The sequence below is a fragment of the Chelonia mydas genome, chromosome 1 (assembly GCF_015237465.2).
Source record: "Chelonia mydas isolate rCheMyd1 chromosome 1, rCheMyd1.pri.v2, whole genome shotgun sequence".
NCBI classification, from domain to species: domain Eukaryota; kingdom Metazoa; phylum Chordata; order Testudines; family Cheloniidae; genus Chelonia; species Chelonia mydas.
Window position 1 is genome coordinate 451,741 of NC_057849.1, and position 24,348 is coordinate 476,088.

The window sequence follows — 24,348 nt, forward strand, 5'->3', positions numbered from 1 at the left end:
GAGAGAGCGCCTAGACAGCAGAGACCGCTCAGAGAGAGCGCCTAGACAACGGAGACCACTCAGAGAGAGCACCTAGACAGCAGAGACCGCTCAGAGAGAGCGCCTAGACAACGGAGACCGCTCAGAGAGAGCGCCTAGACAACGGAGACCGCTCAGAGAGAGCGCCTAGACAGCAGAGACCGCTCAGAGAGAGCGCCTAGACAGCGGAGACCGCTCAGATAGAGCGCCTAGACAGCAGAGACCGCTCAGAGAGAGCGCCTAGACAACGGAGACCGCTCAGAGAGAGCGCCTAGACAGCGGAGACCGCTCAGAGAGAGCGCCTAGACAGCAGAGACCGCTCAGAGAGAGTGCCTAGACAACGGAGACCGCTCAGAGAGAGCGCCTAGACAGCAGAGACCGCTCAGAGAGAGCGCCTAGACAACGGAGACCGCTCAGAGAAAGCTTGTAGACAAATGGAGACCGCTCAGAGAGAGCGCCTAGGCAACAGACACCGCTCAGAGAGAGCACCTAGACAACAGAGACCGCTCAGAGAGAGCGCCTAGACAGCAGAGACCGCTCAGAGAGAGCGCCTAGACAGCAGAGACCGCTCAGAGAGAGCACCTAGACAACGGAGACCGCTCAGAGAGAGCACCTAGACAGCAGAGACCGCTCAGAGAGAGTGCCTAGACAACGGAGACCGCTCAGAGAGAGCGCCTAGACAACGGAGACCGCTCAGAGAGAGTGCCTAGACAGCAGAGACCGCTCAGAGAGAGCGCCTAGACAACGGAGACCGCTCAGAGAGAGCGCCTAGACAGCAGAGACCGCTCAGAGAGAGCGCCTAGACAACGGAGACCGATCAGAGAGAGCGCCTAGACAACGGAGACCGCTCAGAGAGAGCGCCTAGACAGCAAAGACCGCTCAGAGAGAGTGCCTAGACAATGGAGACCGCTCAGAGAGAGCGCCTAGACAGCAGAGACCGCTCAGAGAGAGCGCCTAGACAACGGAGACCGCTCAGAGAGAGCGCCTAGACAACGGAGACCGCTCAGAGAGAGCGCCTAGACAGCAGAGACCGCTCAGAGAGAGCGCCTAGACAACGGAGACCGCTCAGAGAGAGCGCCTAGACAGCAGAGACCGCTCAGAGAGAGCGCCTAGACAACGGAGACCGCTCAGAGAGAGCGCCTAGACAGCAGAGACCGCTCAGAGAGAGCCCCTAGACAAAGGAGACCGCTCAAAGAGAGCCCCTAGACAGCAGAGACCGCTCAGAGAGAGCGCCTAGAGAACTCAGACCACTCAGAGAGAGCGCCTAGACAACGGAGACCGCTCAGAGAGAGCCCCTAGACAACTCAGACCGGTCAGAGAGAGCGCCTAGACAGCAGAGACCGCTCAGAGAGAGCGCCTAGACAACGGAGACCGCTCAGAGAGAGCGCCTAGACAGCAGAGACCGCTCAGAGAGAGCGCCTAGACAGCAGAGACCGCTCAGAGAGAGCCCCTAGACAAAGGAGACCGCTCAGAGAGAGCGCCTAGACAACTCAGACCACTCAGAGAGAGCGCCTAGACAACGGAGACCGCTCAGAGAGAGCGCCTAGACAGCAGAGACCGCTCAGAGAGAGCGCCTAGACAGCAGAGAACGCTCAGAGAGAGCGCCTAGACAAAGGAGACCGCTCAGAGAGAGCGCCTAGACAACGGAGACCGCTCAGAGAGAGCCCCTAGACAAAGGAGACCGCTCAGAGAGAGCCCCTAGACAACTCAGACCACTCAGAGAGAGCGCCTAGACAACGGAGACCGCTCAGAGAGAGCGCCTAGACAGCAGAGACCGCTCAGAGACAGCGCCTAGACAACGGAGACCGCTCAGAGAGAGCACCTAGACAGCAGAGACCGCTCAGAGAGAGCGCCTAGACAACGGAGACCGCTCAGAGAGAGCGCCTAGACAGCGGAGACCACTCAGATAGAGCGCCTAGACAACGGAGACCGCTCAGAGAGAGCACCTAGACAGCAGAGACCGCTCAGAGAGAGTGCCTAGACAACGGAGACGGCTCAGAGAGAGCGCCTAGACAGCGGAGACCACTCAGATAGAGCGCCTAGACAACGGAGACCGCTCAGAGAGAGCGCCTAGACAACGGAGACCGCTCAGAGAGAGCCCCTAGACAAAGGAGACCGCTCAGAGAGAGCGCCTAGACAACGGAGACCACTCAGAGAGAGCGCCTAGACAACGGAGACCGCTCAGAGAGAGCGCCTAGACAGCGGAGACCACTCAGATAGAGCGCCTAGACAGCAGAGACCGCTCAGAGAGAGCGCCTAGACAACGGAGACCGCTCAGAGAGAGTGCCTAGACAACGGAGACCACTCAGAGAGAGCGCCTAGACAACTCAGACCACTCAGAGAGAGCGCCTAGACAACGGAGACCGCTCAGAGAGAGCGCCTAGACAACGGAGACCGCTCAGAGAGAGCGCCTAGACAACGGAGACCGATCAGAGAGAGCGCCTAGACAACGGAGACCGCTCAGAGAGAGCGCCTAGACAAAGGAGACCGCTCAGAGAGAGCGCCTAGACAACGGAGACCGCTCAGAGAGAGCGCCTAGACAACGGAGACCGCTCAGAGAGAGTGCCTAGACAGCAGAGACCGCTCAGAGAGAGCGCCTAGACAACGGAGACCGCTCAGAGAGAGCGCCTAGACAGCAGAGACCGCTCAGAGAGAGCGCCTAGACAACGGAGACCGCTCAGAGAGAGCGCCTAGACAGCAGAGACCGCTCAGAGAGAGCGCCTAGACAACGGAGACCGCTCAGAGAGAGCGCCTAGACAGCAGAGACCGCTCAGAGAGAGCGCCTAGACAACGGAGACCGCTCAGAGAGAGCGCCTAGACAGCAGAGACCGCTCAGAGAGAGCCCCTAGACAAAGGAGACCGCTCAAAGAGATCCCCTAGACAGCAGAGACCGCTCAGAGAGAGCGCCTAGAGAACTCAGACCACTCAGAGAGAGCGCCTAGACAACGGAGACCGCTCAGAGAGAGCCCCTAGACAACTCAGACCGGTCAGAGAGAGCGCCTAGACAGCAGAGACCGCTCAGAGAGAGCGCCTAGACAAAGGAGACCGCTCAGAGAGAGCGCCTAGACAACGGAGACCGCTCAGAGAGAGCGCCTAGACAACGGAGACCGCTCAGAGAGAGCGCCTAGACAGCAGAGACTGCTCAGAGAGAGTGCCTAGATAACGGAGACCGCTCAGAGAGAGCGCCTAGACAACGGAGACCGCTCAGAGAGAGCGCCTAGACAGCAGAGACCGCTCAGAGAGAGCGCCTAGACAGCAGAGACCGCTCAGAGAGAGCGCCTAGACAGCAGAGAACGCTCAGAGAGAGCGCCTAGACAGCGGAGACCGCTCAGAGAGAGCCCCTAGACAAAGGAGACCGCTCAGAGAGAGCCCCTAGACAACTCAGACCACTCAGAGAGAGCGCCTAGACAACGGAGACCGCTCAAAGAGAGCCCCTAGACAAAGGAGACCGCTCAGAGAGAGCCCCTAGACAACTCAGACCGGTCAGAGAGAGCGCCTAGACAGCAGAGACCGCTCAGAGAGAGCGCCTAGACAACGGAGACCGCTCAGAGAGAGCGCCTAGACAACGGAGACCGCTCAGAGAGAGCCCCTAGACAAAGGAGACCGCTCAGAGAGAGCGCCTAGACAACGGAGACCGCTCAGAGAGAGCACCTAGACAGCAGAGACCGCTCAGAGAGAGCGCCTAGACAACGGAGACCGCTCAGAGAGAGCGCCTAGACAGCGGAGACCACTCAGATAGAGCGCCTAGACAACGGAGACCGCTCAGAGAGAGCCCCTAGACAAAGGAGACCGCTCAGAGAGAGCGCCTAGACAACGGAGACCACTCAGAGAGAGCGCCTAGACAACGGAGACCGCTCAGAGAGAGCGCCTAGACAGCGGAGACCACTCAGATAGAGCGCCTAGACAACGGAGACCGCTCAGAGAGAGCGCCTAGACAACGGAGACCGCTCAGAGAGAGCGCCTAGACAGCGGAGACCACTCAGATAGAGCGCCTAGACAACGGAGACCGCTCAGAGAGAGCGCCTAGACAACGGAGACCGCTCAGAGAGAGCGCCTAGACAGCGGAGACCACTCAGATAGAGCGCCTAGACAGCAGAGACCGCTCAGAGAGAGTGCCTAGACAACGGAGACCGCTCAGAGAGAGCGCCTAGACAACGGAGACCGCTCAGAGAAAGCTTGTAGACAAATGGAGACCGCTCAGAGAGAGCGCCTAGACAACGGAGACCGATCAGAGAGAGCGCCTAGACAGCAGAGACCGCTCAGAGAGAGTGCCTAGACAACGGAGACCACTCAGAGAGAGCGCCTAGACAACGGAGACCGCTCAGAGAGAGCGCCTAGACAACTCAGACCACTCAGAGAGAGCGCCTAGACAACGGAGACCGCTCAGAGAGAGTGCCTAGACAGCAGAGACCGCTCAGAGTGAGTGCCTAGACAACGGAGACCGCTCAGAGAGAGCCCCTAGACAACTCAGACCACTCAGAGAGAGCGCCTAGACAGCAGAGACCGCTCAGAGAGAGCGCCTAGACAGCAGAGACCGCTCAGAGAGAGCGCCTAGACAAAGGAGACCGCTCAGAGAGAGCACCTAGACAACGGAGACCGCTCAGAGAGAGCCCTTAGACAACGGAGACCGCTCAGAGAGAGCGCCTAGACAGCGGAGACCGCTCAGAGAGAGCGCCTAGACAACTCAGACCACTCAGAGAGAGCGCCTAGACAACGGAGACCGCTCAGAGAAAGCTTGTAGACAAATGGAGACCGCTCAGAGAGAGCGCCTAGACAACGGAGACCGCTCAGAGAGAGTGCCTAGACAGCAGAGACCGCTCAGAGAGAGTGCCTAGACAGCAGAGACCGCTCAGAGAGAGTGCCTAGACAACGGAGACCGCTCAGAGAGAGCGCCTAGACAACTCAGACCACTCAGAGAGAGCGCCTAGACAACGGAGACCGCTCAGAGAAAGCTTGTAGACAAATGGAGACCGCTCAGAGAGAGCCCCTAGACAGCGGAGACCGCTCAGAGAGAGCGCCTAGACAACGGAGACCGCTCAGAGAGAGCGCCTAGACAAAGGAGACCACTCAGAGAGAGCGCCTAGACAGCGGAGACCGCTCAGAGAGAGCGCCTAGACAACGGAGACCGCTCAGAGAGAGCGCCTAGACAGCAGAGACCGCTCAGAGAGAGCGCCTAGACAGCGGAGACCGCTCAGAGAGAGCACCTAGACAACGGAGACCGCTCAGAGAGAGCGCCTAGACAACGGAGACCGCTCAGAGAGAGCGCCTAGACAACGGAGACCACTCAGAGAGAGCACTCAGACAACTCAGACCACTCAGAGAGAGCGCCTAGACAGCAGAGACCGCTCAGAGAGAGCGCCTAGACAAAGGAGACCGCTCAGAGAGAGCGCCTAGACAACGGAGACCGCTCAGATAGAGCGCCTAGACAGCAGAGACCGCTCAGAGAGAGCGCCTAGACAACGGAGACCGATCAGAGAGAGCGCCTAGACAGCGGAGACCGCTCAGAGAGAGCGCCTAGACAACGGAGACCGCTCAGAGAGAGCGCCTAGACAGCAGAGAACGCTCAGAGAGAGCGCCTAGACAAAGGAGACCGCTCAGAGAGAGCGCCTAGACAACGGAGACCGCTCAGAGAGAGCCCCTAGACAAAGGAGACCGCTCAGAGAGAGCGCCTAGACAACGGAGACCGCTCAGAGAGAGCCCCTAGACAAAGGAGACCGCTCAGAGAGAGCGCCTAGACAACAGACACCGCTCAGAGAGAGCGCCTAGACAGCGGAGACCGCTCAGAGAGAGTGCCTAGACAGCAGAGAACGCTCAGAGAGAGCGCCTAGACAAAGGAGACCGCTCAGAGAGAGCGCCTAGACAGCAGAGACCGCTCAGAGAGAGCGCCTAGACAAAGGAGACCACTCAGAGAGAGCGCCTAGACAGCGGAGACCACTCAGAGAGAGCGCCTAGACAAAGGAGACCGCTCAGAGAGAGCGCCTAGACAAAGGAGACCGCTCAGAGAGAGCACCTAGACAACGGAGACCACTCAGAGAGAGCGCCTAGACAACGGAGACCGCTCAGAGAGAGTGCCTAGACAGCAGAGACCGCTCAGAGAGAGCGCCTAGACAACGGAGACCACTCAGAGAGAGCGCCTAGACAACGGAGACCGCTCAGAGAGAGCGCCTAGACAGCGGAGACCGCTCAGAGAGAGCGCCTAGACAGCAGAGACCGCTCAGAGAGAGCGCCTAGACAACGGAGACCGCTCAGAGAGAGCGCCTAGACAACGGAGACCGATCAGAGAGAGCGCCTAGACAACGGAGACCGCTCAGAGAGAGCGCCTAGACAACGGAGACCGCTCAGAGAGAGTGCCTAGACAGCAGAGACCGCTCAGAGTGAGTGCCTAGACAACGGAGACCGCTCAGAGAGAGCCCCTAGACAACTCAGACCACTCAGAGAGAGCGCCTAGACAGCAGAGACCGCTCAGAGAGAGCGCCTAGACAGCAGAGACCGCTCAGAGAGAGTGCCTAGACAGCAGAGACCGCTCAGAGAGAGCACCTAGACAACGGAGACCGCTCAGAGAGAGCACCTAGACAGCAGAGACCGCTCAGAGAGAGTGCCTAGACAACGGAGACCACTCAGAGAGAGCACCTAGACAGCAGAGACCGCTCAGAGAGAGCGCCTAGACAGCAGAGACCGATCAGAGAGAGCGCCTAGACAAAGGAGACCGCTCAGAGAGAGCGCCTAGACAGCAGAGACCGCTCAGAGAGAGCGCCTAGACAAAGGAGACCGCTCAGAGAGAGCGCCTAGACAACGGAGACCGCTCAGAGAAAGCTTGTAGACAAATGGAGACCGCTCAGAGAAAGCTCCTAGACAACGGAGACCACTCAGAGAAAGCTTGTAGACAAATGGAGACAGCTCAGAGAGAGTGCCTAGACAACAGAGACCTCTCAGATAGAGCTCATAGACAATGAATTTGACATTGCCCTCCATATGCTTTATGAAAATATGCTAATGAGTGTGAATATAATATAACTGGAATATACTTCATCCAAAAGGTCTCCAGTAAAGTATCATTACAAAGCTTATAATCTACTGAGTGTGTTCATCCTATTTGTATGAATGTATCATTCTCGTCTCTGAAGCTAGAAATACAAAGTATTACTCTGAAGTAACCATGCAAAGTGTGGGCCATTAATGGTGGCTTGGCATCTTGATGGCTCCATTAACTAGGACAATTGGTTGTAAATGGCTCTGTTTACTTGTGAGCCTTCCTGTGTTCCCGTGAGTCAGGACGGAAAGAATGGAGGCTTGAGGTCTCACAGGACATGTGACCATGTCACCTGGTACTGGAATCCATCTTAAACCTGGTGCTTTTCCATTTAGAAGGAAGGGTGGGAACCCAGAGAGAGACAAAGGATTCCTGCCTTGTGCCAAAGATATAAAAGGGGGTGGAACAGAACATAAGGGGCTGCAGTCATGAGAAATCCCCTAGTTACCACCTGACCTGGAACTAACAAGAACTGTACCAGGGGAAAAGATTGGGCCCAGACTAAGAAGGAGTCTAGTCTGTGAAAGAAGTTTATTGGAACATCTCTGAGGGTGAGATTTACCTGTATTTAGTTTCTCAATGTATTAGGCTTAGACTTGAGTGTTTTTGCTTTATTTTACTTGGTGACTTACTTTGTTCTGTCTGTTATTACTTGAAACCACTTAATCCTACTTTTTATTCTTAATAAAATCACTTTTGTTTATTATTAAACCCAGAGTAAGTGATTAATACCTGGTGGAGCAAACAGCTGTGCGTATCTCTCTATCAGTGATATAGAGGGCAAACAATTTATGAGTTTACCCTACATAATCTTTATACAGAGTAAAATGGATTTATTTGGGGTTTGGATCCCATTGGGAGCTGGGTGTCTGGGTGCTCAGACAGGAGTACCTGCTGAGTGGTTTTCAGTTTAAACCTGCCGCTTTGGGGACATGGTTCAGACCATGGGTCTATGTTGCAGCAGGCTTGCGTGTCTGGCTCAACAAGACAGGGTTCTGGAGTCCCAAGCTGATAGGAAAAACGGGCTCAGAGGTAGTTTCAGCATGTCAGGTGACAGTCCCAAGGGGGTCTCTGTGACCAAACCTGTCACTATGGAGACCTCTCGAAGAGAGCTCGTAGAGAATGGAGACTGTTCAGAGAGAGATCCTAGACAATGAAGACCTCTCAGAGAGAGCGCCTAGACAATGGAGACCACTCAGAGCGCCTAGACAGTGGAGACCTCTCAGGGAGAGCTCGAAGACAAAGCAGGCCTCTCAGAGAGAGTTCGAAGACAAAGGAGACCACTCAGAGAGAGCTCGAAGACAATGGAGACCACTCAGAGAGAGCTCCTAGACAACGGAGACCACTCAGAGAGAGCGCCTAGACAACGGAGACCTCTGTGACGTGATTGACATGAACTGGGACCGTATAGATCATTGTTGCAACCAAGCCCCTGCAGTGGCACCAAATCTTGTATAAAGGGAGTCAAATAAGGCGTCTAAGACAAGGTTATGGTTTGCTGGTTAGGATTATGCTGTCTATATGCATGTATCATTTTTGTATTTAAAGATGTAAGTATTGGCTCTATGCTGTCTGTAGTTCAAACTTGTGCTATGCTTCTGGGTGACACCACAGACAAGTTGGTGTCAGCTCTGCCTAGCCTGCTGGATGGTCCCATTAAGGACCAGCAACTATACAACTGACCCATTGAGAGAAGGCAGACACACCTTGCGACTCAGCAAGGCATGCAGGGACCTGCCTATGGACAGGACTCTGAGGTGTTTCCAGGCCATGGGATGGGCAGCTTGTCTTTGGGACAAAGAAAGCAGAGACCACATGGCAAGAGACTGTAAAAAGCTGCTGCAGCTCCTCCATCTTGTCTTCAATCCTGCTTCATACCTCTGGAGGGACTTTGCTACAAATGGAAGCTCTACACAAAGGACTGATGACCCAGTTGTGGATGTCCACCAGAGTCTTGATTTGAACCTGCAGTTTATTCCATCACTGCTACAAGCCTGAACCAAGAACTTGGCCGTTACTGTATGTCATTGATTCCATTGAACCAATTCTCATCTCTATCTTTTTCCTTTTATGACTAAACCTTTAGATTTTAGGTTCGAAAGGATTGGCAACAGCGTGATTTGTGGGTAAGATCTCATTTGTATATTGACCTGGGTCTGGGGCTTGGTCCTTTCGGATCGAGAGAACCTTTTTTCTTTTACTGGGGTACTGGTTTTCATAACCATCTGTCCCCATAATGAGTGACACTGGTGGTGATACTGGGAAATTGGAGTGTCTAAGGGAATTGCTTGTGTGACTTATGGTTAGCCAGTGGGGTAAAACCAAAGTCTTCTCTGTTTGGCTGGTTTGGTTTGTCTTGGTATGCATAGACACCCCAGCCTGTAACTTCCCTGCTTGAAGCAATTTGTCCTGAACTGGCACTCTCAGCTGGGTCCCGCTAGAATCAGCATCGTTACAGATAGCCAGTCAAGTTCCTCACACTGTACCAGGAACAAAGGCTAGAGCAGCCAGTCACGGAGTCCCCGGGCGGTGCTCTGAAACTGCTCCCTATGGAGCCAGGCAGGACTCTGGGGAAGTCTCCTCTCTGAGAGCAGCCTGTCCCCAGGGCAAACAGCTCACACAACTTCCACCTTCCTGGGTCTGACCTTGGAGCATTCAGCATCCTTTGCCCCTCCGTGCGCTTCCCACAGCGAGTCTGCCCAGGTGGGGTCCTGGGGAAGCCAGAGGGCCCTGCCCCCCAACTCCGCAGTCAGACGGGACTCTCAGCCAGCCAGTAAAACAGAGGGTTTATTAGACAACAGGAACATGGTCTAAAACAGAGCTTGTAGGTGCAGAGAACAGGACGCCTCAGCTGGGTCCATTTTTGGGGGCAGTGAGCCAGACAACCCCGTCTGCCCTTCACTCCATGTCCACAGCCAGCCCCAAACTGAAACTCTCTCCAGCCCCTCCTCCTCTGGGCTTTGTCCCTTTTCTGGGCCAGGAGGGCACCGGATTCCTTTGTTCTCCAACCCTTTAGCTCTCATCTTGCAGGGGGGAAGGGCCAAGCCATCAGTTGCCAGGAAACAGGGTGTTGGCCATTCTCTGTGTCCAGACCCCTGCACACACCTGCCCTCTAGGGCTCTGCAACGATCATACACCCTTATCCCACCCCTAGATACTTAAGAACTGCATAGGGGAAACTATGGCACCCCCACAATATTCAGAGGAAACATTAAGAACAGTCCCGCTTCATCACACAGCCACCTTTCGGGAGGGTGCTAGGAATCAGGCCCCCCATAATGCAGCATGGATGCTGGAGCCCCTGGGTTCAGCAGTTCCTCACCTCAAGTTACTAATGAGAGTAGACGCTCAAGCCCTAGGTTAACAAACCTAGGGCCTGCTAACTCGAGTTCCAGTAACCCAGGGATTACATTGCAGTGTAGACCTACCTGAGTCCAGCGCCAATCTTCCCCAAAATCATTCCTGGAGCAGCGCTTTCAGGAAAACATCCAATCTCAGCTTAACAATCGCCAGTGATGGAGAATCAACCACAACCCTTGGAAAACTGCTCCAGTGGTTAGTTACCTTCACGGTTAGAAACGCACTCCTTGTTTCCAGTCTGAATTGGCCTAACAGACGGGGCAGTTTGAGAGGGCGAGAGGGAGAACCCCTGCCCCATAAGGAACGCTCATGGACACCAGAGGAACTACTGGGGAACATCAAAGAGGACAAAAGACTTTGTTGATTTGCTCTCCTTCCTCCCCCATGAAGGGGAGACTTGCAAGTGAATTCCTCCCACTAGCTGACTTTGCAGCTCGAAGCAGAAGGGTGGGGGAAGGGATAAAAACCCATAACAAGGAGGAAATGTATCTCCTGGCTGCTTGGACTCTGAGGAGCAAGGATTATACTAAGCATAAGCCAAAGTGCTCAGCCTGGGTTAGCCCAGAAAGTTAAAGAAGTATGGGCTGGATGAATGGACTATAAGGTGCATAGAAAGCTGGCTAGATTGTCGGGCTCAACGGGTAGTGATCAATGGCTCCATGTCTAGTTGGCAGCCGGTATCAAGTGGAGTGCCCCAAGGGTCGGTCCTGGGGCTGGTTTTGTTCTATTTCTTCATTAATGATCTGGAAGATGGTGTGGATTGCACCCTCAGCAAGTTTGCAGATGACACTAAACTGGGAGGAGAGATAGATACGCTGGAGGGTAGGGATAGGATACAGAGGGACCTAGACAAATTGGAGGATTGGGCCAAAAGAAATCTGACGAGGTTCAACAAGGACAAGTGCAGAGTCCTGCACTTAAGATGGAAGAATCCAATGCACTGCTACAGACTAGGGACCGAATGGCTCGGCAGCAGTTCTGCAGAAAAGGACCTAGGGGTTACAGTGGACGAGAAGTTGGATATGAGTCAACACTGTGCCCTTGTTGCCAAGAAGGCCAATGGCATTTTGGGATGTATAAGTAGGGGCATTGCCAGCAGATCGAGGGATGTGATAGTTCCCCTCTATTTGACATTGGTGAGGCCTCATCTGGAGTACTGTGTCCAGTTTTGGGCCCCACACTACAAGAAGGATGTGGAAAAATTGGAAAGGGTCCAGCTGAGGGCAACAAAAATGATTAGGGGACTGGAACACATGACTTATGAGGAGAGGCTGAGGGAACTGGGGATGTTTAGTCTTCAGAAGAGAAGAATGAGCGGGGATTTGATAGCTGCTTTCAACTACCTGAAAGGGGGTTCCAAAGAGGATGGCTCTAGACTGTTCTCAGTGGTAGCAGATGACAGAACAAGGAGTAATGGTCTCAAGTTGCAGTGGGGGAGATTTAGGTTGGATATTAGGAAAAACTTTTTCACTATGAGGGTGGTGAAACACTGGAGTGCGTTACCTAGGGAGGTGGTGGAATCCCCTTCCTTAGAAGTTTTTAAGGTCAGGCTTGACAAAGCCCTGGCTGGGATGATTTAGTTGGGGATTGGTCCTGCTTTGAGCAGGGGGTTGGACTAGATGACCTCCTGAGGTCCCTTCCAACCCTGATATTCCATGATTCTATGATTCTAAAGGACATATAGAACTTGCTTACAGAAGCTTCTATTATTTTTTGAAACTTAAGATTGTCACTCATTTGCATACGTATGTTTACCTGCTTTATCCTTGTAAATAACTCTCTTGTTTCCTTTTCTTATTTAGTATTACTTTTAGCTAGTTTATTATAGGATTGGCTACAAGCATTGTCTTTGGTGAGAGATCTAAAGTGCAACTGACCTTGGGTAAGTGACTGGTCCTTTGGGACTAGGAGCAACCTGAATATTACTGTGACCTTTGGTGTAAGGGACCATCTATCACAAAGGTATTGGGGTGGCAAGACAGAGTGGCGTACCCAAGGGGACCGTCTGTGACTCCGTGTCCAGGCTGTTATAGTGCCTGAGGAGTTCACACTTGATAACCAGTTGTTTGTGCCCTGGTTCCTAACAGTAGCCCTGAGGTTGGTACCCACACTCTGGAGTCACTGTAGTTCGTTTAAAATCCTCCTGAGATACTAGTGAAATGAAAAGAGTGTTAACATCATGATAGGGCATGATGACATCACCTGGGTTTTTTTCAAATACAGAACATTTATTTAACACATCTGCCTATTATTTTTGGTAATTCTACCATTTCCATTTAGTAATGGACAAATACCATTATTTGGATTTTTTTTGTTCCTAATATACTTTAAAACTCATCTGCTGGCCATAGATTTCTCCTTATTCCCCTTGGCTTTCCATTTCCTAGCTTCAGATTTATATTCATTACTAGCAACTTCCCCTTTCTTCCATTTGTTTTTGTATATATAATTTTTACAGCTGCCTTCACTTCCCCTCCAGACCCACCCCGCTGCCTGAGAACAGAACTCCCTGAAGTTTCAGAGCCTCTCAGCCATCTGTGAACACCATGGTCACAGGAGGTCCTTCCCCAGATCAGGACTATACAGGGGAAACCCATCCCCTCAACTCCACGCTTCCAGCCACTCAGCATCTGGGCTGGGGTGCCCAGCTCAGTGCCCCCAGTGGGACCAGAGGGGAAGGCCACCCATATGGAGTCCAAACTACCCATGTTGAACCCATGCTACCACTGATCCTGACCACCCAACACCGAGAGTCACATGGCAGGGTGAGCCTGCCCATGGATCCAGGTCCCGCAGTGATGGGTGCCAGCATCCTCCCCGCTCCATAGCCATTTGGCCACAGCCGAGCCCCCATCCCACAGGGCAGCAGTGGGCCTCTCTCACCTTGAGGATAGTGTCGCTGTGCTCCAGTAATGGGTAGGACAGCAGCTGGCCCAGCGTGAACTGCAGGTTGCCAGGCCACTTCACTCCCATTGCTGCAACAGAACACAAGGGGGTTACTGTCAGCACCCCAGTGCCCAGACCCTCTCGCAGAGGCTGCAGGGAGTCCTGGGCTCCAGCAGGCACAGGCAAAGCTGCAGGCCCCAAGCCCCAGACATGTTCATAGATTTCAAGGCCTGAAGGGACCATTAGCTCCTGTACAGAGAGTGATGCTTGTGTCCAGCGGTACCTAACAGCTGAGCCAGAGCCAGGCTTTTAGAAAGAGCCTCTCTAAATCCCAATGATGGGGAAACTACCCCATCCCTGGGGGAGTTGCTCCGGACTCATTCCACACACGATTTACACATCTGCACCTGATTTCCAGGCTGAAGTTGTCTAACTCTGCCTTTGCCTGGGAGATCACAGAGCAAGCGGCTCACAGAAACCTCTCCTCATGTAGGTATTTGTCGACCAGGACCCCTTCACCTAGCCAGACTGAGCTCCTGGAGTCTCTCACTAGAAGGCAGATTTTCCAGACCTTGAATCGCTGTCACTCTTCTCTGACCCCTTTCCAATTTGCCAACGTCCTTTCTGCAGTGTGGACACCAGAATGGGACACGACACCCAGTGCTGGTCCCACTAAAGCCATGTCCGGTAACACCACCTCCCTGCTTCTCGACATTCCCGTTTAGCCCGCCTGGGTGCAGGTGCCCTCACAGCTAATGGATGGCCTGGCAGCTCATGCTATGGCCTGGCAGCTCAGGCTTTTTCAGATTTCTTGCTTCCCAGGGCACAGTGGTCCCTGGCCATTAACTGTGAGCTACATTCTTTGTTCCTAGCCAAGGGAGGGCCTGGTATCTGGCTGTATTAAATCCTGCGGTGGAAATGAGCCCCCTTTACCCAGAGATCCAGGTCACTCCGGGGAACTGGCCAATCACTAGCACTATTTACTACTCACCACTTTTTGTGTCAGTTGCAAACTTTGCCAGCAATGATTTTAGGTTTTCTACCAGCTCATTGTGAGGCTGTGGACTAGCCTTGGACTGAGAACTGCTCCCTGCAGGACCCACTAGAATCCCCCCCACTGACATATCAATGCCCCTAGCTCTGACACAGCACTTTTCATCAGTCCTCTCAAAGCACTTTACCTCACCGCACCCTGGGAGGCAGGGCAGGGCTATCCCCAGTGTACAGATGGAACCAAGGCTCAGAGAAGCTAAGTGACCTGTCGAAGGTCACACAAAAATCCATGGCAGAGTAGGGAACTGATCCCAAGTCTCCCAAGTCCTAGGCTGGTGCCCTGACCACTGGACCATCCCTCTCATCGGCATGAGACAATGCATCCCCATTCCTGATTACCTTTTGGGCTCTCTGAGGTAGCCAGCTTTTAACCCATTTCATGGGCCACGCTGATTTGGTATAGTGCCAACGTTTAATCAGAATGTCGTGCGGAACTGAGGCAAAGAGCCCACAGTCTTTTACATAAGCCCAGCTCCCTGTGCCACCCAGACCTGCCATTGGGTTGCCTTTGCCTGCCAAGCTCTGGTGCATAAAGCCATGTTCTGGGCACTGATGCAGCTCCAGCATGACACACCCTTTCACTTGCTGGGCCATGCTTGAACCAGCTTCCCACGTGTCCAGGCTACTGTACCATAAACCCCAGGAGCTCTCCCCAGACTGATCGTCCCTCACTCCTCTCAGAGCCAGCACTCAGCTAAGCAGGGCAGATACGGCTCCTTCCGTTTCTCCCAGAGCTCTGCCTCTTCAGCCCCTGCCGGGGCTGCCTGGAGCTCCCTCCACTTTGTCAAGGCCTTTCTGGGCCTGAAGTTGCCGGAGCTGAATGCAGGGCTCCAGGGATAATGAGTCTGCAGAATTGTCCCCACTCTGCTATGGATTTTCCCTCCCATCGCTCCCTGCAGGGCTCACCCATGAAGAACTCCCTCCAGCAGCTATTCTTCATGAGCGAGCTGGCCAGCTTCTGAAGCAGGGGCAGAAACTGCTGGAAACTAGTGATCATGTGCACACAGGCTTGCAGGATGGGGTGATCGGCAGGCAGGGACTCTTCCATGTGGGATACTTCCCTCTGCCACTCAGCCATCTTCTCTGTGGCCAGTGGGGCGTTGAACTGGTAGGACAGAAAGACCAGCGGGTGTTCAGATAGCCTGGAGGGAGGGTGCCTCCCTCAGGCAAACCCATCCACACTCAGGAGAGCCCTATGGAATAGCGGGGTGGCTGCAGATGGGAATCAGCAGAGCTGTGAATGTGTGGGAGGAGGCCAAATTTGGGATAACAAGGGAGATTGTAAGTCAGGTTTGGGGGCACCAGCAGAGCTGGGGTGGGCAGAGCTAAGGGCTTGAATAGCTGTGGGCCAAGAGTGAAGGGCACCAGCAGAGCTCGGGGGGAGCTCAGGGCTGAGATATTGGGGAGTTGCAGCTCAAGATTGGGGGGGCACTGGCAAAGCTAGGGGGAGCCCAGGGCTGAGCTAGCAGGGGGCTGCGGGTCGGGAGTGAGGGAACCGGGGCTGGGATAGCTGTAAGGCAGGTGCCGGTCGTTACCTTGCTGAAGGCGAGGCACCTCCATTCAGTGATCTGCTCGGAGATGGTGCGGAGCAGCTTCCAGACATGCTTATGGGCCTCAATGAGCCCCCGGCTCCTGGCCACGAAGGAGATGTCTGTCTGCTCCCCTGGGAAGAGCAAGGACATGACATTCACTCGGGAGGACTCTCGCCCACACCCCTAGCCAGGCAGCAGCACAGAGGCGATGCAGCACTCCCAATGCTGTTCTCATGCAGGCTGAGTGCAGAGCCCCTGGGACCCAGGGAGGTGGGCAGGGGCCTGGAGGTGAGGGGAATCACAGAGGCATTTCCCTGGGGATGCGAGGGTGTGTGCTCTGGGAAGTAACAGGGACAAGTAGGGAGTCCTGGGGTTCTGTCTCCCCAGCAGATGCAGGACGGGGCCCCATTGCTCTCATGCCTGTGAGGATCCTCTGGGAGCGGCACAGCTCAGCCACACGGGTGGCCATGGCCTGGAAGCGGCAGTGCAGCTCTTGCAGCTCTTGCTCCATGGCACGCGGGCTCTGGGTGGGGTCCAGGAACTGCCCTGTGGTGGCCATGGTCAGCAACTCCTGCAGCTCCTGTCTGGCTCTCTGCAGTGAGTCAACCAGCTCAGCAATGATGCTGAGGCGCCGTGAGACAATGAAGTCCGAGGCCTCCTGCTGCTGGTACACGAAGGCCTCCCAGGTGTCCAGGAGCTGGGGACAGAGGCAGACCCCGATCAGGGGGACAGCTGACACATGCAGACACTACCCTGTGCTCCGGCTAGGCTTTGATTTCGACTATGAAGATTAAAAAGATCCTGTGTTTTGGAAAGGCTGTTTTAGCTCCCGCTGGACACCGCTCCCAACGGGAGCAGAATCCAGCGTGGCCTGCTGAGCAATCACAGTTGGTAAAGGGGGCTGTCCCCCTGCGAACGGCGTCTAAGGAGTGAAAGAATCGCAGGACTCCAGCCCAGAAAGGGGAAGGCTCAGGACTGACAACTGGAGGGGCTCCGCTCAGAGAGGTTGAGAGGTGTCAAGGGTGCAGCTGAACTGTCACACTGAGCGGCTGATCCCCAGCCTCCCTCCAGCTCCGAGGAAAGGGAGGCCCCAGCCTTCCTTCTGCCCCCTATAGGCCACAGCATGGAGACACCCTGGAAGAATTTCCACAACACTTCGAGGTGGGCACACTAAGGCCATGTCTACGCTACACACTGGTCAACAAAGTCATGTCAGCATACAGCTGCCGAAGTCAGTATATTGTTTGGGCATGTGCATACTTAGCTGCTTGTGTTAGCACTGTGTGTACTCACCAGGAGTGCTTGTGGTGATGCAAAGTGTGTGTACCATGGGTAGGTATCTCAGTGTGCCATGGGCTGCAGTCCGGCACGATGCCTTTCGGGAAATTTTCACAATGTGTTGTGGGATGGAAATCATAGAATCATAGACTTTAAGGTCAGAAGGGACCATTATGATCGTCTAGTCTGACCTCCTACACAACGCAGGCCATGGAATCTCACCCACCAACTCCTGTAACAAACCCCTAACTTATGTCTGAGCTACTGAAGTCCTCAAATCATGGTTTATAGACTTAAAGGTGCAGAGAATCCTCCAGCAAGTGACCCATGCCCCATGCTGCAGAGGAAGGCGAAAAACCCCCAGGACCTCTGCCAATCTGCCCTGGGGGAAAATTCCTTCCCGACCCCAAATATGGCGATCAGCTAAACCCTGAGCATGTGGGCAAGACTCACCAGCCAGACACCCAGGAAAGAATTCTCTGTAGTAACTCAGATCCCACCCCATCTAACGTCCCATCACAGGCCGTTGGGCATATCTACTCACTCAGGGATCTCTGGGAGCTCGGGTTCAAGTTCCTAGCAGTCAATTTTCTCCATCCCATAATGCCATCCATATCCCAGCATTTTTGCAGGTTTTTTTTAAATCCGAAACCAGCGCGGCATGTTTCAGTTTCTGCCGTCTCTGAAAGAAGCATGGAGCCCACTAGCCTGGTTTGCTGCAATGGTGCCAGCTGGGAAAGTGCCCTAGCGTGAAGGAAGAAATAAGGCCGCCATCCCTAGATGTTTTTAGGAGAGGATTGCAGAGTACAGTACAGACCCATTTACGTGAGAATCTGCTTAAAGCGCGGTAGGGCCAGGCCTCCCAGTGCTCCCTATTTAAGACGCGAGACTCGTTAACACACGGTACAGGAACTTGCTATGTAGTGCTACAGATTTGCTCACTAACTCACTGACATAGAAATTGACAGGAAGCGCGGAGTGGAAACGTGTTGTACGTCTTTACAGATATTGGTAAAGACTTATCACGCATGCTTAGTCATTGTCACGCTAGAGAGATAAATAATATGTAGTAGTTATATAGTAATATATATACTACATTAGAAAATGTTAACCATAGGCCTAATATAATGGCCCGGCAGCTCATGCTCCAGTGGGCTCCACCACGAGCCCACAGGCTTTTTCAGAGTTCTTGCTTCCCTGGCCATTAACTGTGAGCTACATTCTTTGTTCCTAGCTGAGGGAGGGCCTGGTATCTGGCTGTATTAAATTTTGTGGTGGAAATGAGCCCCCTTTACCCAGAGATCCAGGTCACTCCAGGGCAAGCATCAGCGTTCCTACACTGTAGAAGAGAAACTAGCTGCAATAGATCGAGTAAATAGCGGAGAAACCCAGGCCAAGGTCCCAAAAGCTATTGGGATTGCCGAATCTACTCTCCGAGGATGGCTAAAAAATTAATCTAAACTGAACGGCTTTGTACAAAATATCAATTCTGCCGCGGGGCTTAGGCGAAAACGTGTGCACTGTTCAGCAAAACCCACATTAGACACAGCCGTGCGCACGGGGTTTGCTCAGGAAAGGCTGAAAGGAATGTCACTCAGTGGGCCAATGCTTCAAGCCCAAGCGACAAAATTTGGAAATTTAACGGGGGATGAATCATTCCAAGCCAGCAAGGGGTTTATAAGTTGTTTTAAAAAGCATCATGGCATAGCGCAGGTATTGATTTCTGGAGAAAGCCGATCAGCTGATTAATCGGCCGTGAACGTGTTTCCCGCCGAGATAAAATCTATTTTACAAAATGAAGACTACCACGAAGAACAACTTTATAATTGTGATAAAACAGCTTTATTTGCAAAACTGCTACCTGATAAGACTTTAGCCTTTAATTACGAGACACAGAAAACAGCTGGATTTAAAAAGATAAAAGATCATGTGACTCTTCTTTTTTGTAGTAATAAGACGGACAGCCATAAGCTTGTCCCTCTTCTCGTTGGCCGCTTTCATAACCCTTGCTGCTTTAAACACCTCAATAGAGCCAGACTGCCAGTAATATATGCTAACAGCAAAAATTCTTGGATGATGAGACTCATTTTCGACGACTGGTTCCACAACAGCTTTGTTCCAGCTGTTCGTAAGCATCTGCGGTCGAAGAAACTCAAAGCCAAAGCACTTTTGCTACTTGACAACTGTCCAGCCCATCCTCCAGCCGAATCACTGGTATTGAGCGATAGAAAAATTCAAGTGCTATACCTACCATTCAACACAACATCAAAAATTCAACCTTTAGACCAGGGCATTATTCAGAATTTTAAAAACAATTATCGATGGGAGCTGATTTTGGCGATCGTGTCTTGCACGACTTCAGGCATTTCCGAATTCCTGAAACAGTTAAACATGAAGGAAATTATTTATTTAGTTAAAAAAGCTTGGGATGGAGTAAAACAAAAGTCCATTGAAAACTGCTGGATGAAGGCTCTCGGTGATGCCTTTTCTGTCAAAAATGGTTCAGACGCAGAAAACTCCAACAGTGGCACTGATTCAGAGCCAGACTTTGAAAGATTTTCAGAAGAAGACGTCCTACAAACATGCACGCAGACAAAAGAGGATAAAAGGTAAACTTCTCTGTCAAATGATAAATTTTTTTTAGTTTGGATACGGCGCTGGAAATCATTACCGAGTGGCTGAAGATGGATGAAGATTGCCCGACTTCAGAATTTCTGTCGGAGGAAGAAATATTAACGGGCTGTGAAGCTATGTCGGACCGCGAAAGTGATGGTGAGAATTCTAATAATGCAGGCCTAAATGACAATGACGACGAGGATGTCATTGAAAAGGTCAAAATTTCGCCCACAGAAGCCCTTACAGCTGTAGAAACTGTTGTAAGATTTATGGAGGAGCAAAATGTGGAAAATATCGAAATCATTCATCTGCGGCGAATGACAGACTTCATAAGAAAGAAAAAAAGTGCGAGCCAGAAAGAGCAGAAAATAACGGCTTTTTTTTCCTAAGTGAATCATAGACACTTTTTTCAGCATGGCCCTCAAGGTCAGCTCCCAGACTGCTGCGCTGGGCATCACAACATGGGGAGTAGATGGCCAGCCCTCAGTGGAGAAAGAGGTGGTTAGGGACTATTTAGAAAAGCTGGACGTTCACAAGTCCACGGGGCCGGACGAGTTGCATCCGAGAGTGCTAAAGGAATTGGCGGATGTGATTGCAGAGCCATTGGCCATTATCTTTGAAAACTAGTGGCGAACGGGGGAAGTCCCGGATGACTGGAAAAAGGCTAATGTAGTGCCAATCTTTAAAAAAGGGAAGAAGGAGGATCCTGGGAACTACAGGCCAGTCAGCCTCACCTCAGTCCCCGGAAAAATCATGGAGCAGGTCCTCAAGGAATCAATCCTGAAGCACTTACACGAGAGGAAAGTGATCAGGAACAGTCAGCATGGATTCACCAAGGGTAGGTCATGCCTGACTAATCTAATCGCCTTCTATGATGAGATTACTGGTTCTGTGGATGAAGGGAAAGCAGTGAATGTATTGTTTCTTGACTTTAGCAAAGCTTTTGACACGGTCTCCCACAGTATTCTTGTCAGCAAGTTAAAGAAGTATGGGCTGGATGAATGCACTATAAGGTGGGTAGAAAGTTGGCTAGATTGTCGGGCTCAACGGGTAGTGATCAATGGCTCCATGTCTAGTTGGCAGCCGGTGTCAAGTGGAGTGCCCCAGGGGTCGGTCCTGGGGCCGGTTTTGTTCAATATCTTCATAAATGATCTGGAGGATGGTGTGGATTGCACTCTCAGCAAATTTGCGGATGATACAAACTGGGAGGAGTGGTAGATACGCTGGAGGGCAGGGATAGGATACAGAGGGACCTAGACAACTTGGAGGATTGGGCCAAAAGAAACCTGATGAGGTTCAATAAGGATAAGTGCAGGGTCCTGCACTTAGGACGGAAGAACCCAATGCACAGCTACAGACTAGGGACCGAATGGCTAGGCAGCAGTTCTGCGGAAAAGGACCTAGGGGTGACAGTGGACGAGAAGCTGGATATGAGTCAGCAGTGTGCCCTTGTTGCCAAGAAGGCCAATGGCATTTTGGGATGTATAAGTAGGGGCATAGAGAGCAGATCGAGGGACGTGATCGTCCCCCTCTATTCGACATTGGTGAGGCCTCATCTGGAGTACTGTGTCCAGTTTTGGGCCCCACACTACAAGAAGGATGTGGATAAATTGGAGAGAGTCCAGCGAAGGGCAACAAAAATGATTAGGGGTCTGGAACACATGACTTATGAGGAGAGGCTGAGGGAACTGGGAATGTTTAGTCTACGGAAGAGAAGAATGAGGGGGGATTTGATAGCTGCTTTCAACTACCTGAGAGGTGGTTCCAGAGAGGATGGTTCTAGACTATTCTCAGTGGTAGAAGAGGACAGGACAAGGAGTAATGGTCTCAAGTTGCAGTGGGGGAGGTTTAGGTTGGATATTAGGAAAAACTTTTTCACTAGGAGGGTGGTGAAACACTGGAATGCATTACCTAGGGAGGTGGTAGAATCTCCTTCCTTGGAAGTTTTTAAGGTCAGGCTTGACAAAGCCCTGGCTGGGATGATTTGATTGGGGATTGGTCCTGCTTTGAACAGGGGGTTGGACTAGATGACCTCCTGAGGTCCCTTCCAACCCTGATATTCTATGATTCTATGATTCTAACCTGCGGTCCGTTAACATGCAGTCGTGACGGCTTGACTCACGACATTCGCACGTAAACGGTCTGTACTGTATCTACATGAATGCTTCATCAAGATCTCTCAGGAGGATAAAAGGGACATCCTTACGCACATGGCCCCACTCCCACTGCCTAACCCAACCTAGCTTAATGCCAACTCTGCTCCCTCCTCTCACACGAGTTGCAGGGTTCTGTCAGCTTGGCAATGGACTGGGCACCATCGTTAAGCATTCTAAGGAAAAATGCATGCACACACGTACCTGAGTTCCCTTTCCCCTTCCCAGGCTCCCATGCTCACCTGCTGGCACTAGCTAGACTGTGGCAGAGTCTTGGACAGGTCCTGGCTTGCAGCCTGGCTTGAATCCCAGAACCCCAAAGTGACACAATACATGTCTATACTCCAGACTTCTCTCAGCATAGCTCTGTGGGTCAGAGGTGCAGGAAGGTGTGATCTCTGACTCGCAGAGCGGTGCAGATGCAGAAGCCCCTAGTCAAGTTGCAACCAAGCCAGCAAAGCCGGGGCTGGTTTTGCTGTAGTGCTACACAGTGCAGCTTTGGGGGTGTAGCTGTACCTGTAGTCCATGCTGGAGTCTTAGGCAGAACAAGCAGCGTAGCCAGAGTCAGCCTGGACTTGGCAGAATAACAACACACCAGGTGTTGGTTAGTGAGCACATGCCTGACTAGAGAGGATGGTGCAAAAACACACAGATCTCTCAAGTAACTACACGAACGCATTCCTAAGAGACGGCGCGGGAACACACCGACCCATTGTACGGAAAGGAGTGGATGACAGGATCATGGATAAGGATGTTTTGTTGGAACTAGCGGGTACATGGAGACGGGTGGTAACTAACAACGTCTGGTGTGTGAGATGAAACATGTTTGTATCAATGTTTCAAAGAAGAATCCTAGGAGGGGCATTGCCAAGGGGACAGCGTCCTGGTTTGCTGACTGAGCAGGCACCATTGTCGTGGGCACATGTGGGCTATTGCACCTGTAGCTCCCTGTGGGGCACTACGACCGTTCTTCGTCGACAATCTACCAGGCTGAGCGCCTTCGCCACCAGAGCGAGGCTGTGGCCTGTCTCATGAATAACGTGGAGGTGTGCTGAATGAACGTGCTGCACTGTCTGCAAGGACAGCCACACTGGCAGCATCAGCAACACTCTGCAGCATTAACAGTATCCTCCTCGCAGCGCTTTGCTGGGGTAATGTACCAGGGCCGGCTCCAGCTTTTTTGCCACCCCAAGCAGCAAAGAAAAAAGAAAAAAGAAGCAGGACCTGATGCCGAAGAGGGAGAGAGGGAGTGAGGGGCCCGCTGCCAAATTGCCGCCGAATACGCGGACATGCCGCCCCAATCACGGACAGAGTGCCGCCCCTTTCTATTGGCCGCCCCAGGCACCTGCTTCCTTCACTGGTGCCGGCTCTGTAGTGTACCAGGATTCCTATGCTGGAAAAGCACTGGTACCATACACCCAGCTGCAGAGACACTAACCTTTAGAAATGAGGAGGGGCTAGTCAAAAAGAGTCTCCAGGTAAAAGTAAAGGAAGTAAAACCCTTACAGTCGCATGGAAGCTACTTAAGGGAATAGTGATGGAGTCCCAAAAGCCATGATCTGAACAAAACAGAGATCAGGAAGGCAAAGGCTGACTGACAGTGCAAGAGGCTGTCTGAGCCAAACAGGAACCCTGCCAAATTTGGAACTCTGACCCCAGCCAATGAGCATAAATTAAAGCAGGAAAGGAGTAAAAGGGAAATTAGGAGGAATGGATGGAAGGATTTCAAACATCAAATTATTTCAACCTCTCAGAAACAGGAAGCCACGAGTGCATCAGCAGGCTGTCTGGTTCGCGGGTGAAAGGAGCAAGTAATAGAATCATAGAATATCAGGGTTGGAAGGGACGTCAGGAGGTCATCTAGTCCAACCCCCTGCTCAAAGCAGGACCAATCCCCAATTAAATCATCCCAGCCAGGGCTTTGTCAAGCCAGGCCTTAAAAACCTCTAAGGATGGAGATTCCACCACCTCGCTAGGGAAGCCAGTCCAGTGCTTCACCACCCTCCCAGGAAAAAAGTTTTTCCTAATATCCAACCTAAATCTTCCCCACTGCAACTTGAGACCATTACTCCTTGTTCTGTCATCTGCTACCACTGAGAACAGTAAAGATCCATCCTCTTTGGAACCCCCTTTCAGGTAGTTGAAAGCAGCTATCAAATCCCCCCTCATTCTTCTCTTCTGCAGATTAAATAATCCCAGTTCCCTCAGCCTCTCCTCATAAATCATGTGCTCCAGCCCCCTAATCATTTTTGTTGCCCTTCGCTGGACTCTTTCCAATTTTTCCACATCCTTCTTGTAGTGTGGGGCCCAAAACTGGACACAGTACTCCAGATGAGGCCTACCAATGTCGAATAGAGGGGAACGATCACGTCCCTCGATCTGCTGGCAATGCCCCTACTTATACATCCCAAAATACCATTGG

General features: G+C 52.3%; 1 protein-coding gene across 1 annotated transcript in view; it reads right to left on the minus strand.

The window, feature by feature from the left end:
- The window catches only part of DNHD1 (dynein heavy chain domain 1), a 148,835-nt gene that overhangs the window by 72,759 nt on the left and 51,728 nt on the right, over positions 1-24,348 (minus strand). The window contains exons 15-18 of the mRNA XM_043525948.1: positions 16,300-16,576; positions 15,883-16,010; positions 15,254-15,452; positions 13,292-13,383 (exon numbers count right to left, since the gene is read on the minus strand). Coding sequence (XP_043381883.1) covers positions 13,292-13,383; positions 15,254-15,452; positions 15,883-16,010; positions 16,300-16,576 — 696 coding nt within the window. The remainder of the gene's footprint in view (positions 1-13,291; positions 13,384-15,253; positions 15,453-15,882; positions 16,011-16,299; positions 16,577-24,348) is intronic.